A 12,381-nucleotide genomic window follows, 5' to 3' on the forward strand; every position below is an offset into this window, starting at 1 on the left:
TCATTAAATATGATCTTGAATAATACTTGAGCACTAAATACTAATAAGCATACAAATAGTTGTCAGAAGACATTGTCTTTGGTAGGTTTCTAGGTTTTCAGATTTTGGTATAAACTTAGTCTGCTTATAAGTGGTCCTTATAAATGACTTACTTCATTAGTTAAGTCTTCCTGATTATTTCTTATAAATTACTAAGATGAAGTTATTTGGATTCTCAACATGATGCAAGCTATACATTTATTTGAGCAAAAATTTAGGAGTTTTTTTACTTGGTTATAACTGGTTTTACTTAGTTATAATCAGAGTTAACACCACAGAACCTGTCTCTACCCTTATAATGCTCACGATCTGGCTTGACAGTTAAATATGTGTAAACCTAATAATGTCAGTGATGGGGGGAATTCAGGACTCACCTCAGCCTTTCAGGGAAAGGCTTTCTGGAGAAAACCGGTCTGTGTGGAGAGCTTCAGCAGTGACCTAGAGTTAGGAGAAAGAGAGAAGGTAGAGTGACCTTGATTGAGGAAGACATTGATTGGGCAGTCACATGCTGACTGCCCAGAGGTTAGGGCAAGGTAAATTTGCAGAGATTAAAGTAGAAAAACTCAAACCCAAAGCTTGATTTGAGTAGTGGCAAAATAGGAGGTTGGAAAAGTTAGCAGGAGTCTGGATTTATCTTTCCATTGGTTGAAATGCCAACTGAGGGTAGTGACAGGATAGATGGTTAAAGTGTGGAGTATTGTTTTTACTAGTTTCATTTTTCCTCAACTTTCTGGAGATAGGAGAATACTCCAAAGTGTTTTTTCCATATTCTGCCAATGAAAATTTACTTAAATTAATAGTTTTTTGTAACCTTTCTTAGCCAGAATGCATTTTTAAATATAATTTATAGAACCTTACTCTGGGTACTTGCCTATACCAAGTTGAGACTGCTATTTCCTTATTCATTGTAGTGTTGAATTTGGATAACAGATGGATGGAATTTCTTGGTGTGTGTCTTGGTGTGTTCTGAGTTCTGAACAAAATGCCACATCCTTGGTGGTTTAAATAACATTAATCCCACTGTTCTAGAAGCTGGAAGTCTGAGATCTGTGTTCCCATTTCCTGACTTGTGAACAGGAAGCAGGCTTTTTCATGTCTTTGCATATATAAGCATTAATCCCACCATAAGGGCTTCACTCTCAGGACTAATTACTCCCAGATGCCCTGTCTCCAAATAGTATCACATTGGCACTAGGGTTCCAACATAGGAATTTGGTGGGAGAGGCATAGACATTTAGGCCATAACAGTATGTATATGAGGAAGCTATACACATTTATTTGAAATAGAGAAAGGAAAATGTCTGACATTTTAGATCAGGAAAGGGCAATTCGTTTTATATATGCTCTACTGCAGATTTCATTGTAGGTGGATATTCAATAAATACTTATTTAATTGCTCTATTTGGTAGGATTTTAACAGTTTGAATAAATTATATTGATTGTTCTATTTATAGGATATGGATTTTGATTGAACGAGAAATCTATCCTGTCCCACCTTCTTGTCAGGAGTAATTTGGACACCTAGTGGTAGCTTGACAGTTCTGTGAATCATACACCAAGGTACTATGGCAGGCAGTGGAACATCAGCTAAGACAGGAGCTTGCAGAACCCCTAAGAGCTTTTATAGCAGGTGGCACAGTGCTGAAAATGGTTCTAAGTTTCTAGGGCCTCAAATGTGGTATTAGGATTCATTGGAAGGTAAATTTGTATCCAGTGGAATCTGTTTTCTTTTATGCTGGCACAAGTTCAACACAAAAATTGTTTGGTACAATTTTTGGTTCTCCTGTGATTGGGAGAGGAAGAGATGAGGGAAAGAGAAGCTCTGCAGAGCCCTTTTCCTCCATCCCAACATCCACAGTTCTCAGAACTACAAAGGTGAAATTTATCTCATGTTATCCCTAAGATGAATTTATGCATAGATTCTCTCTTTATCTCCCATTGCACATGCCTGTGCCTACTATTTTTCTCCACAGAGTTAAGGATATTACGCAGTAGTCAGTGTAGTTGATGAATTTGATTTCAGTGGTATGGGAACCACTGTGGTGATAAGAAGAATGTTTTGTAATTCATAAATAATTTCTGATACTCTTACTTGTGAATTGGATAAATGATTCTTAAAGAAAAGTATTTTTTTAGGCTTTTATAGATACTGATCCATTGTTTTTCAGACCCTAGCCTGCATTTGCAACCTGATTTGGTAGTTTTACTTGTATCACCTTAAGAAAAATGTATTCTTTATATTTTTTGGAACAACATTTTTAATGGGTTCATTGTGATACCAAATATATTTTTTAATTCAAACTTTCAAGGCCAATATTTCAGAGTTTAGCGTTACTAAGAACTTACTATAGGCCAGTCTTAAAACACCCTTCTGTACACTTAAGTATAAGATTATTAATGTTTCTTTTGTATTGTTTGTGGAGTACTAGGGATTAAACTCAGGGCCTTGTACTTCCTAGGCAAGTGGTCTACCACTTGAGTCATGCTCCCAGCACTTTTGCTTTTAGTCTGTTTATCTGATTGGATCTCTAGCTTACTTTTGCCTGGCCTAGCCTTGACCTCATGGTGTATTTACCTCTGCCTTCTGAGTATCTGGGATCACAAGTGTGTACCACTACCATGCTCAGCTTTTTTTGGAGGTTATTTTTTTCCTTTTGCAGTACTGTGGATTGAACCCAGTGCCTTGCATATGCTAAAAAAGCACTCTCCACTTGAGCTAAACTCCTTTTTTTGATTTTTGAGAGAGGGTCATGCTTTGTAGCTCAGGCTGGCTTCAAACTCGAGATCCTCCTGCCTCCACTTCTTGAGTGCTGAGACTATAGATGTATACTACACACCCTGGTTTAATGTGTATTTTTAAAAGGCCTAAAAGGAAGTTTTATTTTGAACACAAAGTCAGTGTTTGGCGGTACACATTTCGTTTGACAGTCTTTGTAAGTTGCTTTCCATCTTAGGAAAATGTTCACATCATTTTTCTTATTAACAGGTTGGTTTGTAAGATCCATGGTTAGCAACAGCTTCATTCTAGTTAGTGTGAGGAGGAGGCTTTCATAATGAGAAGCAGAAGCTTACAGAGGAGTTGACGTTCTCCAGGCTTCCAGGGACAGCTAAATCCCAGTATTGCAGGACTGTTCTGCTGAGATCAGGAGCTGACAAATCAGAAAGCTGCTATTACCGCTTCCAGTGAAAACATCTCATGGCCTTTACCATGACTGAAAAAACTGCCCGTACTGCTCCCAGCACTGCTGACTTAGGAAGAGCTGTTGTCTGGAATCACAGTACTTTGCCATGATCTGGACAAACTGAGTGCATGCTCTGCCTTCTGTCTTTCTCCCCCATGTCTTATTTCCAAATCATGCCTTTGAGTAAGAGGGCATTGGATTAGTAAGACTTAATCATGTCCATAAAATACAGTTTAAACTTTCTGCCCTCTTCCCCTTTATAGTGAGATTTTGAAAGAGCCAGTCCACATCATAGAATTCCTGAAAAGGGATAAACAGAAAGGTAATTCAGTGGTAGCTTATATTTAAATAGTAAGCTGCACAGAAAGTGAAAATGGCATTTTTCTTGAATATATTTAGAAGTAGGGCTATTTCTGGCACTCTTGTTTCTGAGGCTAATGGGAATTTTACCATGAAGCATCAGGATGATGGTCATCTAACACATTTATATTTTCTCTGAAAAGATATGTCAATGGGGGCAGCTAATATTATACTCTTCCATACCTGGCCATCTAGAAAGATGGCCTCATAGGTGTTCAAGTGATAACAGTTATTTTAAAGCATATTTGTCATACTGTACCTCTTAGTCATTATTCCTTTTCTCTACCAGAGAAGTCATTTTCTTTTAAATAATAAGAATCTAATATAAGGAACCTAGAGAAAGCCTGAACTTTAATGCTCCAGAATCTGCAGAGCCATCCAGCCCATTTCCCAGTTTGGTGCTTGAGCCTCCTCTGTATCTTCAAGGCCAGCTTGTTTGGGGGAGCCCATGAGGGCATATCCTATACCCACTAATTTCTTTTTTTGAGATATGTTCTTGCTAGGTAGCCTCAGATTTGTGATCCTGCCTCAGTCTTCCAAGTACAGGGATTACAGGCCTATACCACCATGCCAAGCCAACCTACTATTTTCAAAGGGAGTTCTTTTGTATTTTTGGCTATCAGGGATTTGAGATTCCTTATAAAAGCTGTCTGTAGCTTTTTTATTTATAGTTTACCTTTTACTCCTAGAATAAAAATCTCGTTAAGTCTCTATAGTCTGGTTAACCTCTTTTAGACCTTTCCTAGCTTCTTTATAGAAGCATGTTTAAATGAAGAGATGAATATGCATCTTTAAAATCTGTCTGTTTCACATTACTGTCTGGTTAGGCAGTTCTACCTGTGTGATCATTTGCACAGTTCCTTTAGTCATTCATCTGCCTTACCTGCAAGAGTCTCAAGAGATGTATTTGTCCTTTTTCTGTTGCTGTAGCAGAATATCAGAGACTTGAGTAATTTGTAAAGAAAAGAGGCCAATTTAGCTCACAGTTCTGGAGGCTGGACAGCTTCTAGTGAGAACTTCATGCTGCTGTATGCATGGTGGAAAAGCAGAAGGGTAAAGAGAGGAGGGGACAAAGGGGATGGGCACTTTGTAATAACAACCCTTCTCATGATAGCTAACCCATTCTCATGGAAACCACATTAAACATTTTATGATGGAAGATCTCTTATCTCCCATACACCTCTTAAAGTCCCCACCTCCTCTCAACACCATTATTTGAGGACCACACCTCAACCTGAGTTTTTGTGGGGACAGAGCATTTTCAGACCATAGCAGTGTTCTCACATCTGCCAAGCAGGATGGTTTTTGTCATCTGTGTAGCTTCCCTTGGTACTTGCAGTGATTCTTTCATACTTGCTTCTGAGAATGTTTTTCCTGTTTGGTTCTGGTGGTCACAGCTATCACTGTAATGCCCTGGGATCTTCTGGCTTGCTCATAGGAAGTTGTATCACACTTGCCATTATGAGTCAGGTGACTCCTCCTTTACTAAGTACTGTTTTCTGCCTGGTAGGCTTGTTTTCTTAAGAGTGAGGAGATAAGTTCTGATTTTTTTGTTAAAGTCAAGTTGGTAGATTTGAACTGCTTTGTTTTCTTTTGCATAGATAGGTTTTGAAGCTTAAGTACAGATAAAATTATGTGCGACTTTGTAACTTTTTACCTTTATGTCACCCTTTGTATGAGAATCAACTCAAAACACAATAAACACTTAAATATCAGGCCTGAAGCTGTAAAATTACTAGAAATAAGCATAGTGGAAAAGCTTCATGATACTGGTCTTGACATTGATTTCTTGGATGTGATCCCAAAAGCACAGGTAATAATAGCAAATATTTCTTGGATGTGACCCCAGAAGCACAGATAATAAAAGTACATATACATAGACAAATGGCATGGTATTGAGTTTTAAAAGGCTTCTGCATAGCAGATGAAGCAATATAGTAAGAAGACAATCCAAAGATTGGGAGAAAAATATTTGTAAATCATATATCAAAGAAGAAGCTGAAATCTAACATATATAAGAAATACACTCAGTAACAAGAAATCTTATTTGAAAATGAGCAAGCAACTCATTTCTCAAAAGAAATGTCTTTTGACATTTCTCAAAAGAAGACATACAAATGGCCAACAGATATATGAAAAATGGTCAACAGCTCTAACCATCAGAGAATGCAAATGAAAACCATAATGAAATATCTATCCCCTCATGTCTGTTAGATTGTCTAAGATGCAGGATAAATCTTGGTGAGGATATGGTAAAAAGGAAACACTTAACTACTTGATACAATCCTTTTGGAAAATACTGTGGGTGCTTCTTTAAAATTACCATATGATCCAGCAATCCCACTTCTAGTAATATCCCAAAGGGAAGTGAAATCATTAGGGCAAAGGAATATTTGCACTCATATTCATTGCAGCATTGTTCACAGTAGCCATGATATTAAAACAACCTAAGTGTCCATCAGCAGATAAATGGGTTTTAAAAATCTGGTGTATAAGCGCAGTAAAATACTATTCCACCAAAAAAAGAGGAAATCCTGTCATTTGTGATGCACATTATGAGTACATTGAACAAGATAAATAGTTACAAAGCACATACCACATAAGCTGACGTATAAATAAAATCTCAAACAGTCTAATTGAGAAGTAGAGAGTAGAATAGTGGTTACCAGAGGCTGGTGTATGTGGGGGGAAAGTGTTGGTTCACTTAGATAAGAGGAATTAGTTTTAATATTTGCACAATGTGGTGGTGACTACAGTTAGTGTATCAAATAACTAATGAGAAGATTTTAAATTGTGTTAGTAAACTTTTTCTTGCTATGATAAAATAACTGAGAGAAAATGAAGAAAGACTTATTTTGGCTCACAGTTTCAGAGATTTCAGCCATGGTTTTATTGCTTTGATCCTGTGAAGAAGCAGAACATTATGGTAGGGAGTGCATGGTGGAACAAAGATGCCAACTACATGGCAGTCAAGAAGCAAAAGCCAAGAGGAAGGGACCAGGGTCTCATTTCCTCAAAGGCATATCTTCAGTGACTTTACTTCTTGTCACTAGGCCCTATTTCCCATAGTTTCTACCACCTCCCAATAGAGTCACCAGCTGATAAGCCTTTAATACATGAGACTTTTTGGCTATTCTAGATCCAAATTATAATATAAATATTCTTACTATACTAAAATAATAAATACTTGTGATAATGAATATACTAATTAGCCTGATTTGCAATATGACATTGTACTCTGTAACTGTGTACAGTTATTGTCAATTAAAAATAAAATAAAGCTTTAAAAAGTAAATGAGAGCATCTGCAGAGCACACACTCCTTTGAGGTCCTACGTTTTAAATATTTATTGTCAAGCTCCAACAGTATTGGTTGTGGCTGTATTACATATTAGCAGCTTATTTGTCTCCAGCCAGTAGTAAATAAACGGTGGTAATGATTTGCTCTTTATTTATTGCGGGAATGGAGATGGAAGAATGCATAAAATGTAACTGAACTCTAAGGATATAGGTCTGGTGAGTTTTCTAGATTAGGAGTTCACATAACGAAGAGTGTAACTCTCAGATTATGTGGTAAGTGAAGCATTTGCTTTTGGTTTTAGTGTGTTGTGTATGAATTGCATGAAGGTGACATAAGAATACATTTGTCTAGTAAAGGGCACTATGGGAAGGTGACCGAGAAGTAGTGAAGAGGTCTGGTAGAGATGAACCAATTCGGGTTGTAACACACATGTGCATGGAAGTAGTGCTAGGAATCTCTCTGTGTAGCTATCTTTATCTCAAGCTAGCAAAAATGCTCTTTCTTGTTACCTCTTATGTTTTCTCTTCAACAAAATTGGAGAAGAGGGCAGAACAGGTTCTGCCTGGAAGCGAGGGAGTGGGGACAGGGGCAAAGATGGCCCAAACAATGAATGCACATATGAATAAATGAATAAACAATAAAAAGAATACATTTGTCTAGGTATCACTGTAAGACTTATGGTTTATTGGTTGTCACTTCTGTCTTGTAGCTATTCTCTGTGAATTTAACAACTAGGTGGCAGATAATTTTTCAAAATTCTCTCAGCACCTCTGTTGAAAATTAGAAAACCATCCAAATTTGTTTTTTAAAGCAGAGATTTCGTTAAATAATACTATAGGATTCTACTATAGGATCTTAAATAGTTGTTAATGTCTCTGTGCTATATCCTAAATAGTTGTCAGTGCTTTTGATATCTGGCTTATCAATATGACTCCCTTATTTTGTATAAAAATAAACAGATCCAAAGAGAAATGCCTTTTTCATGCTCTGCTGACTTTATTTTTCTGTTTCCTCTAAAAAATTTCTTCCCATGAATATACATGTACAACAGTTAATTCTTTCATTCATGTACCAAACAGATAACAGCAGGGTGTTGGGTACTTGAAAGAATCCTGTAGGTGGGGAGCCCTTGGTCCAGCAGAAAGCCCTTGTGGCAGTACAGTACAGTGCTGCTGTGATGGTGGAAATCCCAGTGTATGGAAAACCAAACGTTTTTGATCTGAGATGTTTCTTTCTTCACTTCTAGAAAATTCTCAGCCATTGTTTCCTGAAATACTACTTCCCTCCCATTCTCTTCATCATCCCTTTCTGTGTGCTCAGCTCTGAGTGATTTCATCTTTGTTTTCTCTCAGGTTTAGTCCCGCTATTGAGATTTTTTGGTTTTTTTCTACCTGTTTTTTTATTTCTTAATTTTGTTTTTTTTTCCTATAATTTTCTATCCTTGCAATATATTTTTCCCCTTTATCTTTGTTAGCTATAATTAAAGTCTTTCCATTTAGCTCTAGCTTCTTTAATGCTCTGATTTTTTTTTCTTTTTGTTTTTGGTGCCTGAGAATTTCTTGCTTTTGTGCTTGGATGTGTATTAAAAATTATTTTGTTATGTTTTATCCAGGATTTCTATGTATTTGGGGATGGGATTGAAGGATTATATTTTTTGGAGCAGCTCCAAAGTTCCAATTTCTCCAGTGTACAGTGAGTTGTGAGTATACGTGTAAAAACAATTCTGTTGTAATTATTACCTAAAACTCTAGACATGAAAATTATTTGGTTACCAGACAGAGCAGCTGGGGAAGACAGTCAGGATTCTGTTGAGGAGGAGGAGGACAGGAAGGGTTGATGTGTAGGCAACCAGCAGTAGCCATTGTAGTTGTGTTATGGTGCTACTGTTTTGGCATTTTTTATGCTATAAGTCTTTAGAGTTAGAACTATTTTGATGAGTCCATATTAGGGTTTTTGGTTGCTTTGTTTTCCTTAAGTAATGTGCTTTCTGTTTAGAAAGCAAAGCCAATTTTCAAATGTCCATCCTTTATTAGACTTACTTGTGTTAAGCTCAAATAGGTAAAAACTGGCAGAAGTACATCAACAGCAAGCAAGTTCAGCAAAATAAACAGCTGATGATCAGTGAGAGAAATGAGAGTTTCTAAGAATTTAGAGGGCCTGGCTCAGAATAATTTTTTTTTCTTCGTGGTAGTACTGGAGTTTGAACTTAGGGCCTTGCACTTGCTAGGTAGGTGCAATACCACTTGAGATTGCTCCTAGCCCTTTTTCTTTAGTTTTTGTTTGTTCTGTTTTTCCAGATAGGGTCTTGCTTTTATCTCCTGGCCTGCGTGGACTATGATCCCCCTGTTTATGCCTTCTGCTGGGATGACAGGCATGTGTCACCAAGCCCAGCTTTTTGTCCAGTCTGATCTGGAACTGCAGTCCTCCTGATCTCTGTATCCAGAGTAGCCATGATTTCAGGCTTAAACCACTGCTCCCAGCTTCAGAGTAATTCTTAACCCCATACTGTGCAGAGGCTGCAGAGAAAATGAGAGTGGGCAAAACACTGAACAATTCCTGATGGCAGAGGGTGGTTCCCAGTCCTGGCAGGAGTACTGGGAATTCTAGGGGACTGGAAGCCCTCCCCTGAATGCCTCTCTCAAATCAAGGAAAACATATTTGAGAGTACAATTTTGGTGTGTCTGGGCTGGGAAGGAAGTAGAGAAGAATGGAGTAGAGCTGGTCATCTTACCTTTACTAGCTAACTGAAGTTGACAGAATGAAAGTGAGAGGGGAACATCATTGAAGCATGTCTCTTTGGGGAATAGGAAATAAAGAAGAACACAGTGTGAGCCTCAGTGACATGTTATAACTTTCTATAACTCAAAGGGTGCTGAGGGAGTAGGTAGTCAGCATTTGGAGGAAAAGGAACGACTAATTACAAAGGAGGAAGAGAATGACCTGGGCTGAGTGATGGGCATTAAATCCTATAAGGGAAGGGTGATAACCTTTCCTTACCCTATCATAAGGGTCATGGCCAACAACCAGACAGACAGATTAACAAGAGAAAATACTAAAGAGATTTATTTAGTTAAAGTTTTAGCTGGCATGGAGCCTTCAGAATGAAGCCCCAAAGACCCAGAGGAAACTCTCTTTATGCTTAGGCTCAATGACGAATGGACACCTGTGCAGAAATGAGATTGAACAAAAAAAAAGTGTGATCTAATTAATAGACTGAAGTGGGAAACAGCAAGATCTGTTTGTTCAAATTCTTCTGGAATTGTCTGTGTAGCATTCCTTTCCCAGGGCGTAGGGGATAGGACACCTTCTGGAATGAAGGTCTTACTGTTAGGCAAAGTAGGTGAGAGAATTTTTTATGGCCATCTCTCACTCAGAAAGGCAGTGGAGGGTTAGAGTAATATTTCTAGATTTTACTATTGGCTTTGGGAGAGTCTGATTTTAGTTTGTATGACTCATCTTAAGGAAAAGGGAATTAGTTTCTGTGGCCTGTCTTGGCGGTGGGGGGGAGGGGGGAATGGGAACAGGAAAAAGAAGGGTAGGACAAGGTCAGAGACTTTGCTTCTGAGGCCCTTTCAGTGTCCTTCAAAGTTAAAGAACTCAGTCCCAACACAGCAGGGGCTGTTTGTAGCCCTTGCCCAATCTGAGTGGTTCCCTTTTCCCTTAACCACACTCCATTAGTCTCTCCTTTTCCCCTTTCTCCATGATACCTGCGTAAAGAATGCAGCACCAGCTCATTCTGGCTGTTTATGTAGCTAGAAGAGGAAAGATTCCTTTAGACCACACAGTAACACAAACATGAGGGTTAGAATGGCCCTGTGAAACATGCACCAATGAAAAGACATGGTGAGGCCTCTGCACACATGGCAGAGTGGACAGACAAGGGCACAGTCTGTGCACACGATGGATACAAAATCTGTTCTAGAATAAATTATTTCCCTTCAAAAGGAAGGAGAATTCCTAAGTACTTTGAAATAATAGTTTAAAAAGAACTTGAATTTTATAAAGCATAAGTTCTGAAGTGATATAATAAAATAGAATGAAGGGAAAAAAGAAATGCAGGGCCAAGGGGCGCACAGAAAAACCAACAAATAAATTACTAGCAGCTAGGAATAGACTACTCATAGCCAAAAAAAATTAACTTATGGAGGGAGCAAAAGCTTGAGATGTTTCTAGTGGGTGCAGAAAGAAAGAAAGAAAGAATAAAGCAGTTTGGTAAAACTGTGGAGTAAAGGAAACAGGTGAAGAACATTACAAGTGATTCCGCTTCTAGAGGCGGAGCTGAGATGGGAGGAGCATGAGCTTTCTGAGCTTTGGTTCAAGTTCCACTTGGAATTGTGTTTTCAGTTGCAGAGAAGTGACTGCCTCAGACATCTTTCATTTGGAAATGTGTAAGCATTGACAAACTGGAGAAGTGCATGTTCATTTGCTTCCTAGAATACCAAAGAGAGGAAAGGTTTATTTATAGCCCTAGACCAGGAAAATTCCCCTTTGAAGCAGTTTGTTTCCTGGCATTGATAACTCAAGAGCTCCCCAGAGCTTGTGGCGATTTTCTTTGGTTTTTAGGAGCTGATTTTTTTTTTTTTTCCTCTAAATGCAAGTACTGACTTGCTAATCACAGGGCAGGTACTACACTGCTTTTCTTAAAGCTAGAACTCCTATGTAGCATAGGTTTATGGAGAAAAAAAATTGTTCTTTCAGACATTTGTGGTTAATTATTTACCTTTCCTTCATTTTTTTTTCAAGTGTCTCAAGCAAGTATGGGTGATAGGTTAACATGCAAGAAGAGCAAACAGATCCAGTAACATTTCCTGTCATTGACTGAAAAACTAAATTTCCACTCCTTGCATGCCAGCCAGTATGGCTTAGAATCTTTACATTGTGTATTCAGTATGAGGACCTTAGAGCAGAAGGGAAATTAGTTGCTGGAATGGACTAGTCATGTATTATTCATACACTATCTCATTCCTTGGAAATCAGCTGGAGGAAGTAGTTAGTCCAGTTTGATCACAGGAGTGTTACACTGAAGCCTTTAGCAAGCCTTCACAAGTCCAGCGGCCTGGCGATGTGCTTCTGCTGCTTGCTGTAGGGCAGCAGCTACTGTGCTGTGAAGCACCGGCACCATGCTGCAGGGGAGAGCTGCACTGAAGACACTCTGATATATTCCTGTTGGAAAATGAGGCTTCAGGTAGGAAAAGTGCCCTGTCAACAGTTCCCAGGTTTCTGACTGATTTTAGGGATGCCATTAGGTCTTCAGGGATGTATGTGTAGACCTCAGAATTGCTCAAGGGTGCCTCCGTATGAGATACCTAACCAGAATAATTTAGTGGCTTACATTGTCAAGGATGTATATTGTTTCCAACAAAGCTGTTTCTTGAAATTGTGGAAAGTAATCTTAAGCCAATAAATGTTTAAATGTAATGTTGCAGTGTTGTTTTTAATGATAGCATCTTGCTTTTGATGTAAAAATATCTTATTAATTAATATTGTCTGTTTAATTTTG

At 38.3% G+C, this 12,381-nt stretch overlaps 1 protein-coding gene across 7 annotated transcripts in view; it reads left to right on the forward strand.

The window, feature by feature from the left end:
* The window catches only part of Marchf8 (membrane associated ring-CH-type finger 8), a 124,900-nt gene that overhangs the window by 57,103 nt on the left and 55,416 nt on the right, over positions 1–12,381 (forward strand). The window contains exon 1 of one of the 7 annotated variants that reach the window (XM_074079451.1): positions 14–12,066. The exons of the other annotated variants lie outside the window; for them this stretch is intronic. Within the exon in view, the coding sequence (XP_073935552.1) occupies positions 12,055–12,066 (12 nt within the window). The 5' untranslated portion in view covers positions 14–12,054. Of the gene's footprint in view, positions 1–13; positions 12,067–12,381 lie in introns of those variants that run through there. 7 annotated transcript variants of the gene reach the window in all.

Source organism: Castor canadensis, chromosome 7 (assembly GCF_047511655.1).
Source record: "Castor canadensis chromosome 7, mCasCan1.hap1v2, whole genome shotgun sequence".
Lineage (NCBI taxonomy): Eukaryota > Metazoa > Chordata > Mammalia > Rodentia > Castoridae > Castor > Castor canadensis.